The sequence below is a fragment of the Mixophyes fleayi genome, chromosome 5, assembly GCF_038048845.1.
Source record: "Mixophyes fleayi isolate aMixFle1 chromosome 5, aMixFle1.hap1, whole genome shotgun sequence".
Taxonomy (NCBI): Eukaryota; Metazoa; Chordata; class Amphibia; order Anura; family Limnodynastidae; genus Mixophyes; species Mixophyes fleayi.
In genome coordinates this window covers 56219400-56241963 of record NC_134406.1, presented here as the reverse complement: position 1 = coordinate 56241963, position 22564 = coordinate 56219400, and the positions used below count along the sequence as shown (strand labels likewise).

Below are 22564 nucleotides of genomic sequence, written 5' to 3'. Positions count from 1 at the left end.
TGGAGACCAAAAACAATGTTGGACCCGGGGGAAGCCATTGGGAGGGATCTAGCTATGAGGGTTCGTGCTACTGCTCAGGGTGTGACAAATGTAGATCTTGCAGTAATAGTATTGCTTATGTTTAACCAACAGTAAAAGCACTATGTGTTGACAGAAGTAAAATTGGTGTGGCACAGCACTCAACATGCTGAAACAGTAACAGACTGAGCAAATTGTGGTTTACATTGTATTTAAAAGCAATAAACATCAAAATCTGAAACAGTTAAATGCGACATGCCACAAAACGAATACAATGAAGAAAAAGCTTCCTAGATTCTTAAAAAGTTCATCCCAGGCTGCCTGGACCAGTAAACGTACCGAAGCAGGTCCACCTTGATGATCATTTTTAAAGCGTCCGCAGTTAGGCAACGTTAAAAAACAAAACAAAACTGTAGTGCTCCAGAGTATTACGCTCCTAGGAGTAATAACAGCAAAATAAAAGAAAAGCCTACGAGATTATGTAGGAGTCACAATCCACAGGACTATGTCATTTTGTTCTCTTACAAGTTTTTTTTTTTTGTTTTTTTAATACGGAACAACATCAAATGCGATTCCGACACATGTAAAATTCAAACAACGTCGTGAATGTTTATATTTCCAGTGTCTCTTCATTTGCCCCACACGTGTCCACTACACAAATTAAGCAGCTGGTCACAGGGAAGGCTCGGACCTTAGAGTTGGCAATCCACTTGTCAGTCTCTGTGTTGTACTCCAGGATATGTCCTAACCTTCCCACTCCTTGGAATCCAGCCAGAACATAAATGACAGAGCTCACTGCTGCACATTTCACTGTGACCCCTTTCCAGGGCATGGGGGACACCATCTTCCATTCATTGAGTTTGATATCGTAGTACTCAACGCTATCTAGGCCACCTGAAACAATACCAAAAACAGTCAGAGCACTGGTAAATTTGCTGCTAGTGGTACTATCCACTTACAAACAATGGAAGAGTACAGAATATATATGAAGAAATTGTAGCAGCAAGTAGAGGACCCAGCTCAGAGACCTTACATTAGGAAGAAGAAAAGAAAATGTGAGCAAAGTGAAATGTTTAAGTTACTTTTCCGAAGATGACAGTTACAGAAGTTAATACACACAGTGTATATATATTTTAGTATCTCATAGGAGATCTATAAATAAATGATTCTATATTAGTTTTGGTTGTCACATCATTGATTCCTATTTAGAAGATAAATAAAAGATATAAGAAGCACTGTGTTCTTAGGTTAGATGACCATCAGCAGCAGCATGGACCTCACTCGGGTGTATAAAGAGAGAAACCAGTACTAGTACCATTAGGTTAGTAGCTGCAAAATAGGGGGGCGGCAAACAGAAATTTACAAAAGAAGCGCTCTGTATGAATGTACTTTTATTTCGGAAAAATCTTAAGTGCGTTTAACCACTTCTAACCAATAATAGAGCGGCTTCCCTGCACTCTGTAACCAAACAGAGCAGCTACACTCCAATAGGTTTAGAGCCAATCCTTGACCAGACATTTGCACCGCGGTCGTTTCATTGCTTATATGGAATTTTTAATATTAATCCTTTGGATTGCAGGCCTGAAGAATGAAGACCAATAAAGGGGTTAAAGAGGGTATGTCTCGGGGAGTGCAGTCATTTTTTTGTTTTGTTTTTACATGTGAACCACTAGTTCTACAAGTGCTAGCGGGCTCCGGCAGCCATAGGTATGATGGAGCTTGTAGCTCTACAATACCCCCAACACATTCTGGCTTGATAAGACTTACTGAAACCTGAAGTTCACCGGCAAGGAAAATTCACAATCATTGAAATACATATATACAACTCTTGCCCCGGGTGAGTTAAATCTGGATTTTGAATTAGCATCATTTTTAGAGGATTAGGCCATTTCTCATAAGCATGTATTATGAGCACTCCCTTATTCAATAGCAGAATATCACATCACAGAAAGTGCTTAACCCTGTGCTGGTGGTATTATATATATTATTCAATTAAGTCTAGGTCCTATACATTTTATTGATAATATTGTTTTAAACAAATATTTCAAGGAGGATGCCATTAGCAATACCATACCCTATATCTTACTATAGATTACAGTTAGTGAGTCATCTAATAATTAGTTTGTTTTTATTTATATTTATTTTCAGCTATTTTTATACATATATATTTATTTTTTATACTTATCAATGTATTTTTATCTGTAATATTGCATTGCTTTGTTAATCATCTTATTGCAATCTAAGTGTCAGCGACGTTCACAAGTATGTTATGTGCTAGTATGAAATATCCAAAAGCCTTTCCGATTCATCGGATTGGCTGTTACTACTATATAAACCAACTCTAATGAACATTAAGGAATCCCCTGAGGAAGAAGTCATACGTCGAAACGCGTAGGGTTGACGTCATACATGATCATCAAACAGACACACTAAGGAAAACCTTGCCTCAGCTGAGACCACCAGGAACTTTTTATCACCAGCCGCTTCTGTTAGCCGACAGGCGGGAGTGCAGCGCTCTCCAGCACACGGAGCATGGAGGGGATCTCATCTGAACGATCGGGTAAAGAAACCGATATAAGAATGTACTAATTTGAGAAATGCGAATGTTTTTATTTTGAGATTTGTAGCCAATAAAATATAAAGCGGTATCACACTATCCTGCCTTTTTCTATCCCTTACTTCACATGTTTAATACGGAGGTGTGAGGAGCATCATATGTAGGAGGAATTAGGAACACGGATGGAAACATTTATTCTTTATGGAACTTTTGGGACTGTATTGATTCTTTCTGCAGCACATTGTGATATTACATGGATTTTGGACAATGCTGGGAGCCCCGCTCAGAGTCTAAATAGCGGAGGCACAATTTATTTGCGTTATCCAATTTACAATATTAGATTCCCAGCTGTATTTTAGTTATATATATATATATATATATACACACATATACACACACATGGCACATCTTGGATAGCAGCAGCAATATATGTTTATGCAGAACATTCACTGTGACTTACTCTATTAAATTTCATACTATTTGTGTTTTATGCAAAATAATATTAGGGCGTAGTATTCAAACAGATTTTCCTGGCTTTTTTTTTTAGCAGTACTCTTATACACAAACTGTTTATGATCCTGTTCTCCCTTTTCCCTCCCCTATGCTTATTTGCACCCTTTCCCATCAAGTTTATTTTCTGTATTTTGTGGTGGGGGATTGAGAAACCCCATAGGGGCTGAGGCAGCATCCCAATACCCCTTCCACCATCCTGTGTTAGGAGCGCCCATTCGAATCAACGTTTTTGTTCATTTAAACACCTCCAACACACTGGACCAGGGGTGCTGGAAGAGCCCCAGTGCTTTCAGCACGGGGCTGGCTCTTGTATATGGGCCCCATTCCCTAAGGAACACAAACGTGTGCTGAGGACTGCGTCATTTTTGTAAATTGCGTCCAACTCTACATCAGGCCCATCATTTTGAGCTGAAGGGCTCTGCAATGCCATCTGGTGGCAATGCACCTTTTTTCTTTACACTTTCTCAGCATCTTTAGGACAATGTTTCTTGACTTGCAGAGTGGTGGGTGGGGATGGGGAATTCAAGCACCTGTATTCCTCCTAATTTCGAGAACAGTTACTTTGTACGGTGTAATCAACATCACAGCTTCAGTGTATTGTTTCTGTGGACGCATGTGAAGGAACAGGCCAAGATGAGCACAACAGAACTTACGTCACCAGTTTGTGGTATTCTCCAGAACTGGGTCAGACAAATTTAGGGGCATATTTGTCCATTTAAGGAACACAATATTTCAGTAATGATAATTCCAAAAATGTAGATGGCAATTTGGGATTTATCCAGCTCTGTTCAATTTCCACTTTGCCTAAACACAAGTCATTTTATGAGAACTTTGATTTTAAAATTTTAATTATTTATTTGTAGACACTATATTTAAAGTAGATAGAGTATGATAATGACTGTGCTATAAATGAAGCCTATTGCAATCTGCAGAATACAAATTTAAAGAAACGAAATCTCATGTTTCTGGTACCTAAAATATATTCATTTAAGACAAAAATGTGTTAGAAAAAAAATCATTGTGAAAGTAATTCTTACCCAGGCCATTTTGTCCACCAATAGCAAATATTTTATCTTTTACAAACACCAGTCCATGGTTCTTTCTAGCTTCAATCATCGGGCACAGTTCAGTCCACCTAATGGAGTAAGTGAAAATAAGAACAGGTTTATGTTCTCTGAATAGTTGCCTTTATAAATATGAATGACAACCACTAAATTAAAATCTCTGCACTACATGGGAGAAAAAAAAAAAAGAAAGGAAAAATAAATTGAATCAAAATGAATTAAGGCAGCATTCCCGCTTATTCGTTACATTATCACCGACTTGCAACATCCCCTTAGTGGAGCTCTGGGAACTGCATGGCTGAAACAGTTTTTACCAAGCCTCCCTAGTTAGTTTCTGTAGCACAGAACTAATGACGATTAATCGGTCACCACTTTAAAATGGCTGCCGAGATGGGTTGATAGAAAGAAGCTGCTTGTATGAACGACTGCCGCCCCCCCCCCCCCCCCCACCCCCCACCCCGTCCGCTTTTGGCCGGGGCTGTAAGACCATACTTGCCAACTTTTTCTCTATGCCTTCCGGGAGCTGCCGAGGAGGTGGGTGTGCAGAGCTCTGAAATAGTGTCATTTTGGGCTAAATGCCGCGATTCCTGAAGAATCGCTGTATTTTGGCCCTGATTCTGCCCACTTCGGCAGATGCGGGAGTTTGCCATACTCTCCCGGGAGTCCGCCATACTCTCCCGGGAGTCCGTGAGACTCGCCCAAAATGTGGGAGTCTCCCGGACATTCCGGGAGAGTTGGTAAGTATGTGTAGGACGAACAAAATCACTCCGGGAAAAATGGCTGCATGGAGCAGCTACCTTGGTTCTGGTGAGGGGAACAGTGGGAAGGATCAGTTTAGCAACTTATCCAGAAATTCAGCTTTAAATTAAAGTTAAAGAAAGAAAGTTATAGAAATAATAGATTGTCATCTAGGGTAAGGTGTAAAATAAACAGTATAAAAGACAATATATGATAAAACTCGATCAGAATTAACTTTGGAAAACTTATGTTAAATAAAAACCAGTGATTCAACAAAATATATAAGGCATCATCATTACAGTAAAAAACAGAAAAAAAACAAAACATTGAACAGTAGAACAATATATACCGGAGCTTGTACTAATTATCATCTGAATCAGTAATATGATAGAAATTCTCTATATAAAAAGTTGAAAGTTAAGTATTACTGTAGTAATGTTTCTGATTTATATTATTACTTACCTATGTTGCATATTATTATAACATGATCTGCTCTTGGTTGGAACAGATAACTACACAATAGAGAAGCACATACATATTTCACAAATTCTCTGCATAATTAAAAATATTTTCACACTGACTTTATACAAGTATGAAATACTCTCATTAATTATAAAATTGCGAATATACTACATTGTTACTGAACCCACAGCAAGCAGATATTTGTTTTCATTTTATAACTTTTACTAGAAATACAACAGAATCTTATTTGTTACTATGGGTTATAGCCGGTTTCATAACTGTCCCTCACTATAGTAGTTCATTTTGCTGGGTGCACATACGTTTCTGTAGTTGGGTCATAGACTTCGCAGCAGTTCAGCACCCTCCCGGACACATTGTTTCCCAAGCTTCCGCCGCAGACATAGATCATTCCACTAGCCTCCACCATCCCGTGACTGCAGCGCTGGGTGAGCATGCTGGGCTTTGTGTGCCAGCTTTCTGTCCTGGTATCATAACACTCAAATAAGTATAAGGCAGAATTCCCTAGAAAGGAAGAAAAATGTATTAAATTTTGCTTTAAAAATTCAACACAACTATGAAAATGAATATTAAACTGCCTAGGCTGTTACAGACTTTGCTTTACCACATGTATTACATGCATTACCACACTGTCAGCCATTAGTGGGCAACAGGCGGCTCGTGGGCTGCCAAGAATTTACCTACACTCCCCAACTCCTTACAGATATGTGCCCCACTCTGACAGAGAGAAATCAGAGAAGGGGCTGCGGGAGAAGCTAACTGAAGCATGATGAGTGCAGACAAGAGGTGAGAGTTCAGTCAGCACCACATGATCACCCTACTTTCTCATGGAAAAACATGAATCCAGACTAATAAAGTAATTGCTCTGTAGACAGGGTAGTATTAATTAATGGTAGTTTATTTTTAATTATTGCCCATTAGTTAAATTAGTGGTCACTCATTACTGTATCCCACCATGGGTATGCCCTATACAAGTATGCTTTGTTGTGTTATATTACTAGCACCAATGTTCAGATGGACAGAAGTACTGGGCCAATGGACTGCCTGGTATCCCCTATTGGTCACGTGTTTCAGACTGCATTGATTCTATGTATACAAGGGCTGCAAATGTGTAGTGCGGGATTCGCCTTTGCTGTTCCCTTAGGTATTTAACTTTGAAGTCAGTGGACCTAAACTAACATGGGTAATAATGTGCATTTATGCTTTATTCATTTTAGAACAATAGCACTTTTTTTGCCATTTTAGGCGACTGTAACTATATAAATTTAACATAAAGTAAACTGAAGTGTCATCAAAAACTTTTGGTTGCAATTCCTTCACATGTATCACCTGCATCAAACAGAATGTTGAAAGCCACAGGTAAGCAATGCTTCTGTAGACCATCCATTAAGTTAATATATTCTAGTATAAAGCCAAATTATAAATATTTTTCTCTCAGTTGGCTGTACGGTGAAGTACCCAAGCCTGGGGCACTCAAATTTCCTAAGAAACTTGACCCTGCTTCCATTGGTAAAAGTCACTGTCCAGGGCTTGACACCCTGAAGAACTATAGTGCTCAGTACAAATGTATTGCTAGTGTGGTACATTTATTCAAAAGTTACCCAGCGAGTCAAATGCTGGAGACTGAAAATTAATATCAAGCACTGAATGCATTTGCACCTTCTTATTTTAAGATTTTGGTGATATTATTTACAGGTAAAACTTGAAGCAACGATCTCTCACCCACTTCTGAGCCCCCTGACGTGTAGATTTTGCCTTCAGCGGCACATGCAGCGAGGCTGTCTCTTGGTGTCGGTGGCCCCAATTTAGAGTACCAGGAGTCTTTCACAACATTGTAGCAGTCCATTCTCTTTATAGGAAACAGCTGAGAGCCACCTAAAATATATACCACGTTGTCCCAGAACACACATGCTGCATCCCGACGCTTCTCAAAGGGACATCGGATGTCAGTCCAATTATAATCCTGTAATGATGAAAACAGTAGACTTTATGATGTGCCAACTAGGTTGTAGACATAAAAAATAAAACAGGAGAAAAGCACTGGTCTAAAGCTTCATTACAAAACTACATAACATTACAAAAAAAAAAACCTGCATGTGAAATAAAGTAAGAGGACACAAACTGAAATAGAACCATAAATAGCACCTACTTTAGGGTTAAAGTATCTACAGGACTGAGGCTGTGAGCCTCCAAATAGAGCAATCCGATAATCATGCTTCTTTCTCCGAGGCCTTGTACCTTCCACTAGTTCTTCTCGGTCTTCTGGAGAAAGCAGGTGGTAACGCATCCCGCCTGAAAGAGCCAACAAGAAGATTCAATTGAGCAGAAAAGTGAATGTTTAAGCTTTAAATATATTTTCAAAGCGTTAAAAGACAAGGGGACAGTCTCTTATGGTTTTTTTAAACTTCATGTGGAATAAGTATTTCTGGTGGAAGGAATGCACCAACGTGCATTGCATCCTATTAACTCCTTCCATGCCATGTTATGCTAAGGCATTTGTATAGGAAGACTGATGCTATTTGGTTACGCTGAAGTGTGAAATTTATAATTAAACGGGCCAATTTTAATAATCTGCATGTCATAATATACATGCAAATAAAAAAAAAAAAAAAAAAAAAAAAAAAAAAAGCTTTTCAATATGTTCATAAACCTTTGAAAAATCTATTTGCGTAGGTGAAGAGTTATTCATTCATAAAATATTACATGGCGAAAAGTCTTGACTTACTGATCACCATCTTCAGGCATTCTGGATTGTACTGTATCAGTGGTTCTGCCTGCACTGTTTTACTTAGAAAGTTCTTGGATATTAGGGGAAACCTGACTTTAGCGAGAATGTCCACCATGTATGGTTGTCTGTTCGGTTCATCATATTTCAACCATCTCACTGCGGCATCATAAACCTAGAGAACAAATGGAAAAGAAGCCAAAGGATTAAAAGAAATGTGAAAATCAATTTCAAGTTTGCATTTTGGAAATATTTCCAAATATTACGTTTGGAAATATTGTTAAGAACACACTAGATTGAGGAGCAGAAAAACCCCCAAAACAAAACAAAGAGCCAAACAAAAGAAAACCCAATGATGGGAGGTAAATCAAAACCACAATCTCAAAAGTATTGCTTCTTCAGACCATACCTGATCTTCTGCACGAACAGTTAAGGTATCTTGGTTTAGTAGGTGAGTAACGCGTTTCACATCCAACTGCAGAAATTCATCCGTTTTGTAAACTTCAGTGAAATGTTGATGAATGAAATCATCTGCAGTGGCTTTTAATTCTGGGCAATCAAGACATTCTGCTAGAACACTAATGCCTAAAAAAAACAACTTGGATGTATGAATTTCATGTCATGGGGGAATGGTTCATAGCAAATTACAACAAGTTTCAATAATTCAATCTACTTTTTCTTCTACATTTACTGATATTCGGCAACTTTGCAGGGCAGATTTAAGACTGAGCATTGTGGTAATGTGACAAACTTAAAGCTTAAAAAGAAAACTACACATAATAAGGAAAATATGATGTAACAATAAAAAACTCAAGATACAATATTGTCTCTTTGTATGAAACCTAATCCATGAATAAACGTCCCAATCTCAGGCTTACCCAAGCAGTTTGAGGCATCCACCTGTTCTTTCAGGAAATCCACACACATTCTCTTGACAGGCTCTATCTGGTATTGATTAGCTGCATCCAATAAGGACTGTACATTGTTGCTATTTACAGAAATTCTGAAGAGAAAAGAATACAAAGTCATTTAAAAAAAATAATAATATATATACATACACATACAAGTCAGCACACTTTAAGTAGTTACAGCACTGTGCATGATTTATCTTGCATGATTTCACCCTGAACATGTCCAGAACAGTGTGTGCACGCACATGCGCCCATTCAGATTTGCACGAGTCTGCCATTTATGCCAGTCTGCACCTGTATAAGCGGGACATTCTAACATAAGCAGAGTACAGTAAGTGCGTGTTCGCGCATTTGCGAACCGCTGTAGACAGGGAAAAAGGAGAAAAAGGATCATGAATGCCTGGGTAAGTCATTTTATATGTGGGTTGACAGGGCAGCTGCAAATACCCAATGATGATGGCTGTCACCAGCACTAGTGAACGGTTTGTAATTGGCTGTTTGCGAATGTTTCTGTAACACTGACATTTCACTATAAGGAAACAGGGCAAGTATGATTTTAACTGCATTTCATGACATTTCTAGTGAGTGAGATCAGGGATATCACCATAATTACCAGGAACCCCTCTGGGAGCTTTCCTATATTAACCAGCTTATACCGCGTGTTTTCAATGTACTAGAAGAAAATTTGCATAGGTCAGCAGCTTAATTATTTATTTTAGAGTTTATGGAAGTTGTCGGGATAGGTGAGGAGGCCGGAAAGAGTCTTTGGACGGCACCACCTATACAGCATTAGAAAAACATGAAGACACATAGCCTTGACAACATTTTTAAGTGAAAATGTAATTATTCTCAACTGTGACTTATCTCCGATACAGCTCTGTTCATTTTTGCAACATGTGTCTCCTAAATCTGAATGTGGCAAAGTGAAAGCTGTATATTGTAGTTGGATATCAATCTGTTGAGCTGTACTTTCCTCAGTCCAATAAATGCAACTTGTGCTAAAAATTTATTTTACGCAGTCTGTATATGTATACATAAGAAGAAGCCAACCACATCAGAGGGAGCTCACTTGTGCCAAACACGCTAAGAACAGAAAATACATGTATGTCTAGTGTATCAGAAAACCTATTCCAGCAGAGGTAACCTTTCCTCTCTTATTCCCCAGTAACATCTGTTATCGCAGCTTATCTCCTTCACACAGCGGATGCCGCTATTCTGATCTGAGCCAATATTCATGAGAATGCAGCCTATCAATTTAACAGGAACCAAATAAACCAGAGGAAATAATAATATTGCTAAGTAAGGGATAATAAATTGTGGTGCGGGATTTAAAATATGCTGTGTCCACTGAAGATAATGGTTACTAGGCACTGCGACAGCAGTTCAGTGCAGCCTTTGCCTAAATATGCTCCCTAGCGAGTTCATATGCTCTATGCAATTAAAAGTTACTTCAGATCTCAAAACGGCTGGCTCCATTGTGTATAACAGACAGTTGTACTTCACCAGCACAAATGACATTTCTGCTGTTTGTATATATTATATACAAAAAGCAATAAAGATTATTAAAAAAAAAAGGTACAGTTTTCATTACAACTCTGGTGTGGACATAAAAATGTATAATTCATGAGCCAGAGTGTCAAATCTACGAGACAGCGATGATGCAAGCCCAGAACAGAAATAGCTCCCTAAACTTAGATGCCAGCAGGACTTATTTATATAGTATTGGCAACAGAAATAGTGCATTGTTTTAACATGCTTCAACTTTTCAGCTAGATCACACCTGGTCAACCTGTGGCTCTTCAAGTGTTGTGAAACTACAACTCCCAGCACCCTGGGGCATGTTGTTTCCAAACACCTAGAGAGCCATAGGTTCTCCAGGCGAGAACTAGAAGCTAAACATGGACACTAGTAGAGACCGTGGGCTATAAAACAGACCAAAATACCCAGAGGAGCAAAATAATAGACTACATTTAATTTAAAATAAATAAATAAATAATCAGTGAAACTAACTCCTAGAAATTGAGTGAAATCATTAGTAGAATATATCTCTGAAAAACCCATCTAAAATTCCTACTTAAAATATTCCCTAACGTGACAATTACAAAGTGCATGCACTGTACTAAGAATCTTTATTCCCACAGAAATGTTATAATTTTTATTATTTAATACAACAAAGTTTGCTTTAAAGGTTTGACAATGTCACTGCTGGTATTTGAACGAAGTCTAAGAAAATTTTAACAACTTTCTCAAAACATTAGTCACATATGACAGTACATTGGTCATGCTCACTTTTTAGCATATTTCAAACATAGTGTCACCAACGCCAATGTGGAATTAAACCCACCCTCCTAAATTCACATTTGTCCCACATTTGGTGGACTGCACACTGAATCTCTTCAGAAGCACTTTGCCAGTATAAATTATTTCGGAAAATCAGGAAGCACTATGTTTTGAGGGTATGGTCCGTTCCTCAAGTACTGATAATTAAATATTCATACAGTAATGTTAGCTTCACATTAACATAATAAAGGTTGGTACAAAAACTTATTTGAGTACCTAAAGTCGTGTTATTATAAACACAATGCATATTGAAAGAAATCAATTGTCTTACCACTACATGGCAAAACAATGGTACAAAAACCTACAATTCACAACAACTTGTTCTATAATAAAAAAAATTATACAAACCACCAAATGACCTCTAATTACACCTGCGTAGCTTACTTACAAACACGAGAAGTATAGGATATGATGACATGGCTAAGTCTGTACAAAAATTCATAAGAACGTACCCATTTTGATGAAAAATTAGTTTAATTAAAACACACTTGATTGAAGTGTAACCAATGTTAATGCGACTTAAAAAATATCAGAATCATATTTGTTTACATTATTTTTCATTGACATATTCACATGTATTTGTTAAAGAAAAGATATTATAGTCCAGTGTTCTCCCCAGAAGATTTTTCCAGCCAGGTGGAATTAAGAATCAGCCGGTGGGGGCAGTTGTAATATTTTGCAATAATAATGAAAAATGTTGGAGGTTATTGCCCACACCTGCCAGGACTGGTCAGTGGTCTAACACACACTGCCTGCTAGAGTGCACACAAAGTGCCTGTTCTAATAGAAGAAACCATGGTTTATTCTATTTTAATAGGACTCTGTTGGGCTCCAAGAGCTGGATGGTAAGTAAAACAGCCTGGTGGAGCACCTAGGAACTAGGTGCTGGGGAGAATACTGTATTCAATACCTGTCAGACCTCAGGTAGGGGCCATATCCCCGAAACATAATGCATCCTCATTTCCTGGCTAAATTATATCCTAGGAGGCTTATGACCAGTATCCGTGTGGGGTCCATGAAATCTCTTTGGCGATGTGTTAATCATGTCAGACATTCATTCATTGTTTGCAAATACTCTGTTTAAACATATTGCAATACACATATAATAGTTTAACAATTTGTTTGTGACTATCATTTTAAACAGACTTTTTATTCTTAAGAAATAAGGGGTAGATGTATCAAAACGTCTAAAAAGGAAGAGGTGAAGTGTTGTTTTACATAGCACCAATCGGATTTTAGCCATCAGTTGTCTAGTACATTCTGAAAAATATCAGCTAGAATCTGGTTGCTATGGGCAATGCCTCCATTTTTCCTATTTAGAAGGGTTGATACATCTACCCCTAAGAGACATAAGCAGCGCAGAAGACATGGTCAGTACCTGGCAGTGTATGCAAACTCCACTAGCTGCTCTATGATGTCAGGTTCTGCATCTTTCAGCTCTACCTCGAAGGACTTTGATTCAATCATGTTTGCTATGGAAAAAAAGGATGACTTCAAAGATTTGCATATGTAAAATCATGTTAACAGATTCATGCGAGATTAAGAAGAAACAATGGGCACTTCATGGGTGTATTTCAGTGGCAGCTGCTGTTCCTTTACAGGACTCCAGATGGTATCTCTTCGTGTACAGGGAATGCTTATTATTTACCATGGCAAAATGTCATGCTTGGTTTCATAATACTGGGCAAGAATACTGATAAGTTAAAGGCATGAAAAAGAAAACTGTAATTTGCATGTCAGAATCCATTGCAAAACTGGAATTTAAACAGTGATATAAATTCCCAAGAAAGACAACCTTTTATTTACCAGTGTTTTCAGATGAGAAAAGAATATATGATGTATGCCATTATAGAATGGGTGTGTAGTCTGTATGATTCCGCACACAAACCTGTCCCCTCTCTTGCTCCATTCCTCATCAGTCCACAATATCCAACTAGTTCTGGCGAGTACTGTACAACAGTCCTATTAGTTAAATAGAGCATACTTACTGGTGAACATAAGGTTAAAGAAATGACTGGCAGCTGCCAAAACAACACGGTGAGCTGGGATTTTTCGATCTTGCACCATAAGAATGACATCACACAGGGTTTTCTAAAACAAAAATACAGATAAAACATGAGTAAAATGTGTTATTAGACAAAAAAAAACCGCTCATAAAAATGACTGAACACTAAACAATATTGTAGAACTGCATGAACATCATGAATGTGCTAAGCAATTTGTGCTGAAGGTCAAATAGGAGAATACACAACAAGTGAGGCATCTCCATCCTATTGGGCCATATTAGGTAAAACCAGAAGCAATAATGATGTAACAATGGTCACTAACATGAGCCTGCTTGGAGGGCCCTTCACCTTAGAGGAAGGGACTGTATGCTGCAGAATATACCAATATATATTTCTCAGTTTATTAAGGCAACATTCTGTTCAACCAAGAATAAACTGTGTTTTAATAAATTGTGGCCTGGTATTAGTGATATGCAATGCTGAGATCGACTGCTACACCAACTCAGTGCAGCCCCTTACCATACTGACCCCCATCAACATTTGCAGGTTTAATTTCAGGTTATACATTATAATACAGTTGATGTATGATTGTTTATAAGTGTAATTTGGGGGGTGGGGAAATAGGTAACGGAAATGGTGGAAAGTAGTCGTTGTGCGATGAAAGATTATATCAATCATCACCGCAAAGAAAAAGCAAAATTCTCCATCATTTAAAGTTCCTCAATTGCTCATTTACTAGTACAGCATCATAAAATGAGAATACAATAGTTACTAACAATTCAAATAGGGCCCAGGAACATTAATAGAACAGTACATGTTCATGTTTTACATAGGCCGGTGCAGATCCACTGTTGCATGTTCACAAAACGGCATTTCTGCTGCTTAGGGGTTTTCTGGTGTGGATGCTAGCTGCTGACACTTTAGCTTCCTGGAATACAACTGGGCAGAATACAGAAGAGGGTCTCTGGCATATATTGTAGGTGTTTAACACACATATGCTTAACGCCCATTAAATTTTGACGATGATAATTCAAAAAATAATGTAAGTGACCTGTCCACACCTTCTGACAAGTGTTTACTTTGTGTGAACAAGCCCAAAAGTAGGACTCCACCTAAGCCTTCCCCAATAAATGAACCCCTAATCCCACTTCTTCAGTGATGCCTGGGACTCACAGTTCCTGCTGTCAGTTATTCAGGGTTTGACACCCATACACTCAACCTTATCCAGGGTGTTGAGCCGGCCTTAAGAACAGACCCTTACTGGCAGAGGTAGGGGAGAATATTTTAGGAATTATGGGTCCCATACACATGGGAACTTAGCCGTTATGCCAGTTGGGAAGAAGGATGATTTAAAAATAGACACAAAGGGTGAAATTCTTCTTCTCTAGCGTTCTTTACCTACTATTCTAATATTGTCTTGATTTGGTGCAATGTTTGACAAGTGTACAGCCAAGAACATTCTTTTCAGTTTACATAGACACTTTCTGAGAAGCATGTCTAAACTCCACTTTGAGCTACACTATACATCAGGCATCATTATTCAAAACACAAATATGCATGTTGTGCCTCTTGTGTTGTGAAACCTTAGGGGGAATTCAATTCTGCATGATGTGCCGCTGGAACGGTCATAAGAACACTCCGCGATGATGCAACATTGCAGGTTTTTCCTCACAACCCTTAGAGGTGCACAAGAAAATTTGTGATGGGGTACTATAGGACTTGGAAAATTTGCACAGGCAAACATCGGCGTAAATTGAAGTCTCACCTTAAGGTTCCAATTTTTTAAGCTACAGCAGAGAAGCAACTTGGTACCTATGTTTGTATACCAAGTTATTGTTCACTTCATCTTCTGTGTTATGTTATCAGCAAGTGTTATATCCGTATTGTACATTACTTATAAAGCATCAGTGTATACAGTAAAATAAATAGAACTAGTTTCTATCCCACTACCTAGCTTTATACACCACAAGACAATACATGAGATAAGCAGTACCACATAAATGAATAATAAACTAAGTTTAGGAAAGGTAAAAACGTCTTTTTTAAAATAAATAAATAAATAAAGTTTTGCTTTCTATCTTTGCAATGAACAACATTTGGAAAGCGATTTGGATGGGGTCATACAATACAGCCCAATTTATCTCTTCATTGCTTTCTTTGTGCTCCACACATACGTGTGTATGTGTGTGTGTGTGTATAATATATATATATATATATATATATATATATATATATATATATATATATGTTATATTACACATACATACATACATGGACAAAAGAATTTGGCCACATCCGTTAATTAATGAATTGAGGTGTTTCAATCAGACCCGTTGCCTGAGGTGTATAAAATCAAGCACCTAGCATTGCAGAATCCATTTGCAAACATTTCTGATACAAAAGGAGTCATTATGAAGAGCTGAGTGACTGCAAATGTGGTACTGTGATAAGATGTCATTTACAATTCAGACGGTTCATGAAATTTCATCCCTGCTGGATATTCCATGGTCAACTGTAAGTGATATTATTAGAAAGTGGAAGTCTTTAAAGCAACTCAGCCACGAAGCTGAAGACCATGTAAAATCAGAGTGGGGTCAACGACTGCTTAAGACGCATGGTGCGTTAAAGTCGCCAATGCTCTGCTAATTCCATAGCTGAATAGTTCCGAACTTCCACTCGCATTAATTTAAGCACAAAAACTGTGCGGCGGGATGTTAATGGAAGGGGTTTCTATGGCCGAGCAGTTGCATCCAAGCCTCATATCACAAAGACCAATGCCAAGCGTCGGATGGAGTGGAGTAAAGCACAATGACACTGGACTGTGGAATAGTGGAAATGTGTTCTGTGGAGTGACGAATCACGCTTCTCTGTTTGGCAGTCAGATGGGCGAGTCTGGGTTTGGTGGATGCTGGGAGAACGTTACGTGCCTGACTGCATTATGCCAACTGTGAAGTTTGGTGGAACAGGGATAATGGTATAGGGCTGTTTTTCAGGGTTTGGGCTATGCCCCTTATCTCCAGTGAAGGGCAATATTAATGCTTCAGTATACCAAGTCATTTTGGACAATGTTATGCTTTCAACTTTGTGGCAACAGTTTGGGGAAGGCCCTTTTCTATTCCAACATGACTGTGCCCCATTGCACAAACCAAGGACTACAAAGACATGCTTTAATGAGTTTGGTGTGGAAGAACTTGACTGGCCCGCACAGAGCCCTGACCTCAACCCCATCCAACACCTTTGGGATGAATTGGAACAGAGATTGCAAGCAAGGCCTTCTGGTCCACCATCAGTGCCTGAACTCATAAATGCTGTACAGAATGAATGGGCACAAATTCCCACAGAAACACTCCAACATCTTGTGGAAAGACTTCCAGGAAGAGTGGAAGCTTTATCACTGCAAAAGGAGAACCAACTCCATATGAAAGTATATGTATTTGAATACAATGTCATTACAGTCCCTGTTGGTGTAATGGTCAAGCGTATGAATACTTTTGTCATATAGTGTGTGTGTATATATATACATACATACATACACACACATATACATATATAAATATATATGGAATAAATAAAGGACAAAGTATTTTCGGAGTATGCTCAGTTTATTTGTATGTACAGTAGACCATTAAATTCAAAATTATGATTAATTTTACACCTCTAAGTCACAAGATACATGCACAGATAAATAAGTCATTATCAAATAACTTATAACCAGTCATATCACCCAACATATAGCCCTATCAGACATCAATCAATAAAATGTTTACCAGCACATAGGCCTAACCGCAACTTTATCTTTCTGATATCATGAGGTACTTTTCTAAATAAATTGCAAGCTTAAACACAGTAAATAGATTGCTGCATAAGCACTTGAGTTACATCTGCTAAAGTAAAAACAAGTTTATTTGTCAATCCATGTATTGCCAACTCTTAAACACCCTAAGCATTTAAACATAACTTGTTTAATCAATTTCCATTTTGAAGCCATTGATCATCCATATTAATATACTTACATATAAATAAACACACACAGTGGTCGAAGTTGAAACGTAGAAGTGGCGGTATAAAAATGTAATCGGAATATAAGTGAATGGAATCTTAAAGTGTTACAATGAAGGCAGTAGGAGAAGTGATGGTATGACATAACACCGTATAACAGCCCACTTACACCACTGTGTGTGTATATACACCGATCAGCCACAACATTAATAACATTAATTATCTGGTTACAATGGCACCTGTCAAGCGGTGGGATATATTAGGCAGCAAGTGAACAGTCAGTTCTTGAAGTTGATTTGTTGGAAGCAGGAAAAGTGGTCAAGCATCTGAGCGACTTTGATAAGGGCCAACTTGGGATGGCTAGATGACTGGGTCAGAGCATCTCCATAACGGCAGGTCTTGTGGGGTGTTCACGATATGCAGTGGCTAGTACCTACCAAAAGTGGTCCAAGGAAGGACAACCGGTGAAACGGCAACAGGGTCATGGGCATCCAAGGTGCACTGATGCGCATTGGAAGTGAAGGCTAGCTCGTCTGGTCCAATCCCACAGAAGAGGTACTGTAGCACAAATTACTTAATATGTTGATGCTGGCTATGACAGAAAGGTGTCAGAACACATTGCATTGCAGCATGTTGCATATGGGGCTGCATAGCTGCTGAAAGCGCCTACAGTGGACACATAAGCGTCAGTACTGGACCATGGAGCAATGAAAGGTGGCCTGATCTGATGAATCACACTTCCTTTTATATCATATGGACATCCAGGGGTGTCTGCGTTTACCTAGAGAAGAGGTGGCACCAGGATGCACTATGGAAAGAAGAAGGCAAGCCGGAAGAGGCAGTGCGATGCTCTGGGAATGTTTTGCTGGGAAACCTTGGGTCCTGACATTCATGTGGATGTTACTTTGACATGTACCACCTACCTAAACATTATTGCAGACTAAGTACACCCCATCAAGGCAATAGCAGTCCCTGATGGCAGTGTCCTCTTTCAGCAGGATAATGCACCCTGCCACACTGCAAAAAAAAATTCAGGAATGGTTTGAGGAACATGACAAATAGTTCAAGGTGTTGACTTGGCCTCCAAATTCCACAGATCTCAATCTGATCGAGCACCTGTGGGATGTACTGTAAAAACAAGTCTGAGTCATGGAGGCCCCACCTCGCAACTTAAAGGATCCGTGGCTAATGTCTTGGTACCAGGTACCACAGGACACCTTCAGAGCTCTTGTTGGGTCCATGCCTCGACGGGTCAGAGCTGTTTTGGTAGCATGAGGGGAACCTACACAGTATTAGGCAATTGATTTTAAATTGAGTATTGAATATGGTATACATATTCAATACTCAAAGGATGTGTATTGCAGAGTTATACATGAATAATATTACATGAATAATTAGGTAAATATGTCAACCATTCTTTCTGTAACTCTTCTGCAGCAGGCTGCCATATTAAGAGGGCGGTCCATCTTAACTAAGCAGGTCCAACAACATACACATGATATTCCCCTAAGGGAGTCACAATACAACTGTAGCGAAACGCATTGGATCTCCTTTTTGACACAAGCAGACCACTATTCACAGGAAACAGGACCATTGCATTCCAGGCTGAAAGGCATATTGGAGTAACAGATGCTGCTGTTTTTAAACAGAGACTAATAGGATATGAGGAACTTACTCTTGTAATTGCCAGTTGACTGCCGGGCTTTGACACAATTTGCATTGATATCCCTGCACTTACCCGGCAGTGACAGACATGGACTGGGCACAGAGCATGACAACTAATGCATGTGCCTTTCTATAGCAGTGCTGCAGGTACATCAATTACATCATGATATAAAAGCGATGGTGGGAAATAAAATATGGCCCTGTATAGTTCTGTAATAGTGGGTTAGTAATAAATAGCCATATCACCTTAAGTCAATTATTTGGTTACCACAATATTACTGGTAAATGGCCCATCCCTAAGCAACACACTAGGTATAAACCTCCCAGGTCCCCTTACTCAACAGTGCAGAGTAGTAGGCAGGAGGGCAATTTGTTATTATTATTTTTTACTTAGTGCTTTCCAGCTTCAGCTGCTGAACCTGTTTCTCCTGCACATTGTCGCTTATCACAGAGCTGTCAGCAGTAGAATCAATTATTCCGGCTATAATTGGCAAAGAGAAGCAATGGGCGATTTGTTGCAAAAGCTTGTGGGGCCATTTATTAATTACTAGGGTCTTGTCCTGTTAATTATCATCTGTCATCGTTGTGATAACAGATGAATTTTGTAATCATCTATTCAAAAATCATCCCGGAACAGCGCGTCCAATAGGAGGCTGACCCAGCAATGATTTCACTTACATTTAAAGTTCCGTTGTCTGTCTCTCCTCTCCGGTCACTATGGCAAAGTTGCTTTGCAAATGCGTGACCTAAGGTCACGTTCAACAATGTGAACCACTATTAATATCATGATTACCTGCTCTTTTTGGCAACTACAGTGACATCATAACTGGGGTTACTTACAGAAACAAAAGTGGGTCTGGCTGCTGTATAGCATAAATGCTGCATACTGTCTAAACACTATTCTTAATAGTTTGCTGGTGCATTCTAGTGGGCAAGTAATCAATCTGGGCTACAGCTTGATTTTTCTTTTTTTTTTTTGACAGGGGCACACAGTGTGTAAAACTTTTTTGTGGAGGCACACAGGTTGGTGTGCATAATGCTTTATTGTGCGGGCACACAGGCTGGCATGTGGAAAACTTTTTGTGGAGACACAGGCTTATGTAATCAGGACAGGCTAATTCATAACCATTTTGAGGATACAGTCTGGTTGTGCAGCAATTGTGTAGGGGAACAAGCTGGTGTAATCACTGCCAATGTGCAAAACCCCCACCCATAAGAATTCTTGCTTGGGTTAAAAACTTGTAAATAACAATATTACTGGCTCCTGCCATTTGGACAGATTTAGTCTACAGTAAGGCAAGGACTGATCTATACAGTAAAAATCAGGGCCTATTAAAAAGCTCTCCAAAAGGATATATAGGGGCCGATTCTATATCAACAATTTGACCCTATACATCACTGCAATGTCTGTCTGTGTACATTTCCAGGTACTACCATACCTCAACATTGCAGAATTTCCTGCAAACCTCTATGAGGTGTGAGGAAAGATCCTTTTTCTTCTGGCCTGAATTGGTACAAAGTGACATATGACAAGAGAGTGAAGAAAGAGCAGGTGCCAGGGAACATTGTACATGTGACATCAGTGCATCAGGTGTTTGGGAATAGAAGAAAACAACAGATCAAGAGAGGAGTGAGCTCACAGGTTGGCATCTGCAGCACCAGTCGTTTGGGATGGGAGCAGGGGACCGACATAACTGCTTCAGGGAACGGTGGAGAACGTCCATGGGGAGGTTGGGGTAGATAATGTCTATTCATGAGGTTTAGAGCTATAAGCTATCATTGGTGCATAATTTACAACTCCAAACTTCACAAATACATTTTTTTAAGTGACATACCAGCAACAAAAAAAACAAAACAACAGGAAGAGTTGGCAGACCTGACTGTCCTTAACTGTAGCAATCAGCAAAATACACTTATTCTGATAAAGGCTTAGGCAACATGTAGCTCTTCAGTTGTTGATTTACAGATTAAGGCTGGCAGGATATATTGGCACTTGTAGTTCTACATCAGCTGGATTGCAGCAGTCTGCTTTACACTAGATTGCAGATACCAAGGTCTTGTAAATAAGTTATAGGTAACACCCCTAGCTGTTGCTGAACTACATCTCCCATGATGACCAGCAAGCTAAACATGACATAGGTCGCCAGAGACAGCAGATGTACTGATTTCAGACAGTTCAGGGTGGCTTACTAGGCACAAATCAGATATAGAGTGTATACAGTTTAGACGTGATGTGTAGTTACAGGGCAGCCTGACACAGACAGGGGGACAGCCTCCCTCTGGCTGGTAGGGCAGAGAGCTGGAGACAGTTTACCTGTTTGCGCATGATATTCATCACTCCCATAAAACTCGCCAGCAGTTTGGCTTCCTCCCTGGCAGCGAATTTCTTTTCGGTTTTCTTCTTGTTGGGGTTTTTCTCTGCGCCCTGCGCAGCCATCCTTTTCCGAAGCCACCCTCAGTCCCGCCCGCTTCCCCCGGTCCCCTGCCCCTCCTGTCCCTGTAAATCGCTCCTTACCCGAAGACAAACCGACCCACAAGCGTCAATAACAACAACAAGAGAGCGCTCTATGAAAAGGTGACTCTCACTCGGCAGAGTGTAGCTCAGACTGCAGGCCCCGGTGCCGCGCCGCTATTGGCTGCTGATGACGAGGCCTAAACACACAACAAGCTGGGATTGGAGAAGCACAGACGTCGGAGTATTGTTCTCCTCTTCCCTGTAGTGACGTCACCAGCATAGCCCCGCCTACGGTGCGGCCAGACATAGTCATTTCTCCCAGTGTCCGGAGATGGTCTAGTGGGACTAGTGGGGTTAGTGGGCTGGTGGGACAGTATAGAGCGGCTCCGTGTTGTGCATTATACTGAACGGGAATGGTATATAGATGATTTCTCATTCGTTATACGTCCATTAAAACTCACTAGGAGGTTTACGTTGATTTGTTTTCCAGCCCTTACCTTTATTTCAAATATTATTTGAGGGTTTCAAACTGAATTGGTTTTGAGGCAGTGATTCCATATTTCAATTGTGTTTTTGGGCGTACAAACTGGTATTTTTTTCCTATATGAATAGGTATGTTAGCCTTAATAAAATACAGACTGGACTGGAGTTGTGTAAAGCAGAGTTGCTTATTCTTAAGGATTCCATCCATCCCAACATGTCTGTTCCCAGGAGCAGGACATGGTGCGTGACCACATCACAATAAGAACACGGCATAGTTGCGACAAGGACGTGGATACATTGTGGCAGGGGCGTTGCTTGCCCTGAGAGGGTTACCAAACACTAGCCTGCCTAGTAGATACCTCCCTTCCTCCAACATTCCCACCCATGGGACAAAGATGTCCCCGGGTTGGACAGAGCCCTAAGATCGGGAAATCAGAACAATTGGGAGGTATGCAATTCAAGGGTGCTAACTTACTTGCAAGGTGGCCGGTTAGGTGAAGTCTCCACCTGCCAAATTAGGTAGGTCAGGATGTCCAGCAATGGCGGATCTAGACTTTTATTTTTTTGGGCGGGGGGTCAGGTGTTATTGATTAATCCCGACTCCCCCCCT

General features: G+C 39.6%; 1 protein-coding gene across 2 annotated transcripts; it reads right to left on the bottom strand.

Moving 5' to 3' along the window:
- Positions 1 to 212: 212 nt before the first annotated feature.
- KLHL7 (kelch like family member 7) lies at positions 213 to 21673 on the bottom strand. 2 transcript variants are annotated; one of them, XM_075212222.1, is made up of 11 exons: positions 21532 to 21673; positions 13335 to 13437; positions 12725 to 12818; positions 8974 to 9098; positions 8505 to 8680; positions 8096 to 8270; positions 7520 to 7662; positions 7093 to 7333; positions 5673 to 5874; positions 4126 to 4223; positions 213 to 912 (listed from the first exon to the last, which is right to left on the bottom strand). In XM_075212222.1, exons 2-11 carry the CDS (start codon positions 13411 to 13413, stop codon positions 629 to 631), a joined length of 1617 nt encoding a protein of 538 aa, XP_075068323.1. In that variant the 5' UTR covers positions 13414 to 13437; positions 21532 to 21673; the 3' UTR covers positions 213 to 628. The 2 variants fall into 2 exon arrangements, with proteins under 2 accessions (XP_075068323.1, XP_075068322.1); XM_075212221.1 differs by lacking the exon at positions 21532 to 21673 and adding an exon at positions 21331 to 21509.
- Between the last annotated feature and the right edge of the window lie 891 nt (positions 21674 to 22564).